This window comes from Pteropus vampyrus, unplaced genomic scaffold (genome assembly GCF_000151845.1).
Source record: "Pteropus vampyrus isolate Shadow unplaced genomic scaffold, Pvam_2.0 Scaffold60, whole genome shotgun sequence".
Taxonomy (NCBI): domain Eukaryota; kingdom Metazoa; phylum Chordata; class Mammalia; order Chiroptera; family Pteropodidae; genus Pteropus; species Pteropus vampyrus.
The window spans coordinates 1,613,004-1,614,679 of NW_011888841.1; the positions used below are offsets into that span (position 1 = coordinate 1,613,004).

A 1,676-nucleotide genomic window follows, 5' to 3' on the forward strand; every position below is an offset into this window, starting at 1 on the left:
ATTTCAAAAGAAGGCGAAATCGAGATCGTGTCACTTGGGCCTCGGATGTCAGAGCCAACCCTTTGTCTTTGTCTTGATGATTAACCTGGTTACCTGCCTCATGCCCAAGGAATGCTGTCTTCTACTCTTTACTGAAACAGTTGTCATCACCTTTTTTCTAATTTCTTTACAAATAACTGAAAATACTGAGAAAAGTGAAAAAATGATTTCTGTTTTATGTTCTAATCAGTCCTACACCTTTGACAATTAACTTTTAACACCATGTGTTTTAAGAAATGTACTTAAAAGATCTGGTGTTGGGTCGGTAAATTTACAATATTTTATGAACTCATTAAATAGCCTACGTGTTGTTTACCTGTTCTGGAAATTTCATTTGCACAGACCAAAATCTGCACCCTCATCCCAGCCCAGTGCCAACGGAGTCCAGACAGAGATACTAGACTACGACAGATTGAAGCAGGTGGGCACTCAGTGGCAGCTGTCCTTTATTTGTACTTGAAAAAGTATCTCGTGTGCATGTATTTGACAGATCGTAAATATACTTGAAAAGAATATAGAGTTAAGATATTTTTCTACAAATTAAACAATGGCATTAGTACCATATTATTTTTTTTATCTTCATTTTTTTGGTTCAGTGGGTTTGCATACAGTTCCAGCAGTGATGGTGGGTGGGGTAATGGTTTAATGGTATGGTATAAACTTGAAATGTAAGTGCATGGTGCACAGTTGTTAGAATTTGCGGGGTGGGGTTCCCACTTTTCACTGACATTGGCAAAAATAGACCCAGTAAATCTGGTTTTAGAAAGAATGTGAGGAAAATGGGCACTCTTGTATACTTCTGCTTTCTAGGAAACAGTTTGGGAAAACAAATCAAAAGCTTTAAAAATAACTCTCTTACCTTTGAACCCAGCAATTTCACTTCTAAGCTTAAGCTAAGAAAATATTGGAGAAGTATATCAACATACAGCATAGGGGCAGCTCTGCAGCATTAAGGAATCGTAATTGAGAATATTTAACAATGGATTGTGAACACTTGCCCGTGTTAGGTGAAACGGACAGGTGGCCAAACAATATGAACAGTTATATCAACTCTACAAAAAAGAAAACAATATGGTTCATATTTTGGATACATACGTAGAATATGTAGTACTGTGTACTCAAAAAAAAAAAAAGTGGTAGGAGTGATAGGTGATGAGATTATGGAGCTTTAAAATAGTTTATTCCTAGAAGAGGTAAAATAATTTAAAAAAAAAAAAATTAGTGGAAAGTGAGTGTCAGTTTCGCACACCTGAGTGCAGATGGCCCCGAAGTGGAGAATCTGATCTTCGTCTCCTTGGCCCGGGCTGCAGGGGAGCCTCTGGGGCTAATGGCGAGGCCAATCGCCGTAATAGCGTTGACTGACTTCCTGGTTGACATGGTGCTAGGTGTTTGCTGGGTTCTGAGCGTGACCTTGTCTCCTAGTCCTCGTAGTAATCGCTCATGTAGTGTTTACGTGCAGATTCTGCTATTCTGAGGCTCAGAGAAGTCAAATCTACTCGGTCCCACAGCTAAGTACATAGTTGAGTCAGGATTAGAACCCAGGTATTTTTTCCAAGGCCATTTTCCCCGTTCTCTCACTCATTTTTTAAAATGCTAGCAGATGTTTGGGGATCCAAAAGGGACCGATAATGTTGCAA

The 1,676-nt window shown here is 39.1% G+C and overlaps 1 protein-coding gene across 8 annotated transcripts in view; it reads left to right on the top strand.

Moving 5' to 3' along the window:
* The window catches only part of ENAH (ENAH, actin regulator), a 110,038-nt gene that overhangs the window by 101,932 nt on the left and 6,430 nt on the right, over positions 1 to 1,676 (top strand). For all 8 annotated transcript variants that reach the window (XM_023531006.1, XM_023531004.1, XM_023531003.1 and 5 more), the window contains one exon: positions 382 to 460. In XM_023531006.1, the coding sequence (XP_023386774.1) occupies positions 382 to 460 (79 nt within the window). The remainder of the gene's footprint in view (positions 1 to 381; positions 461 to 1,676) is intronic.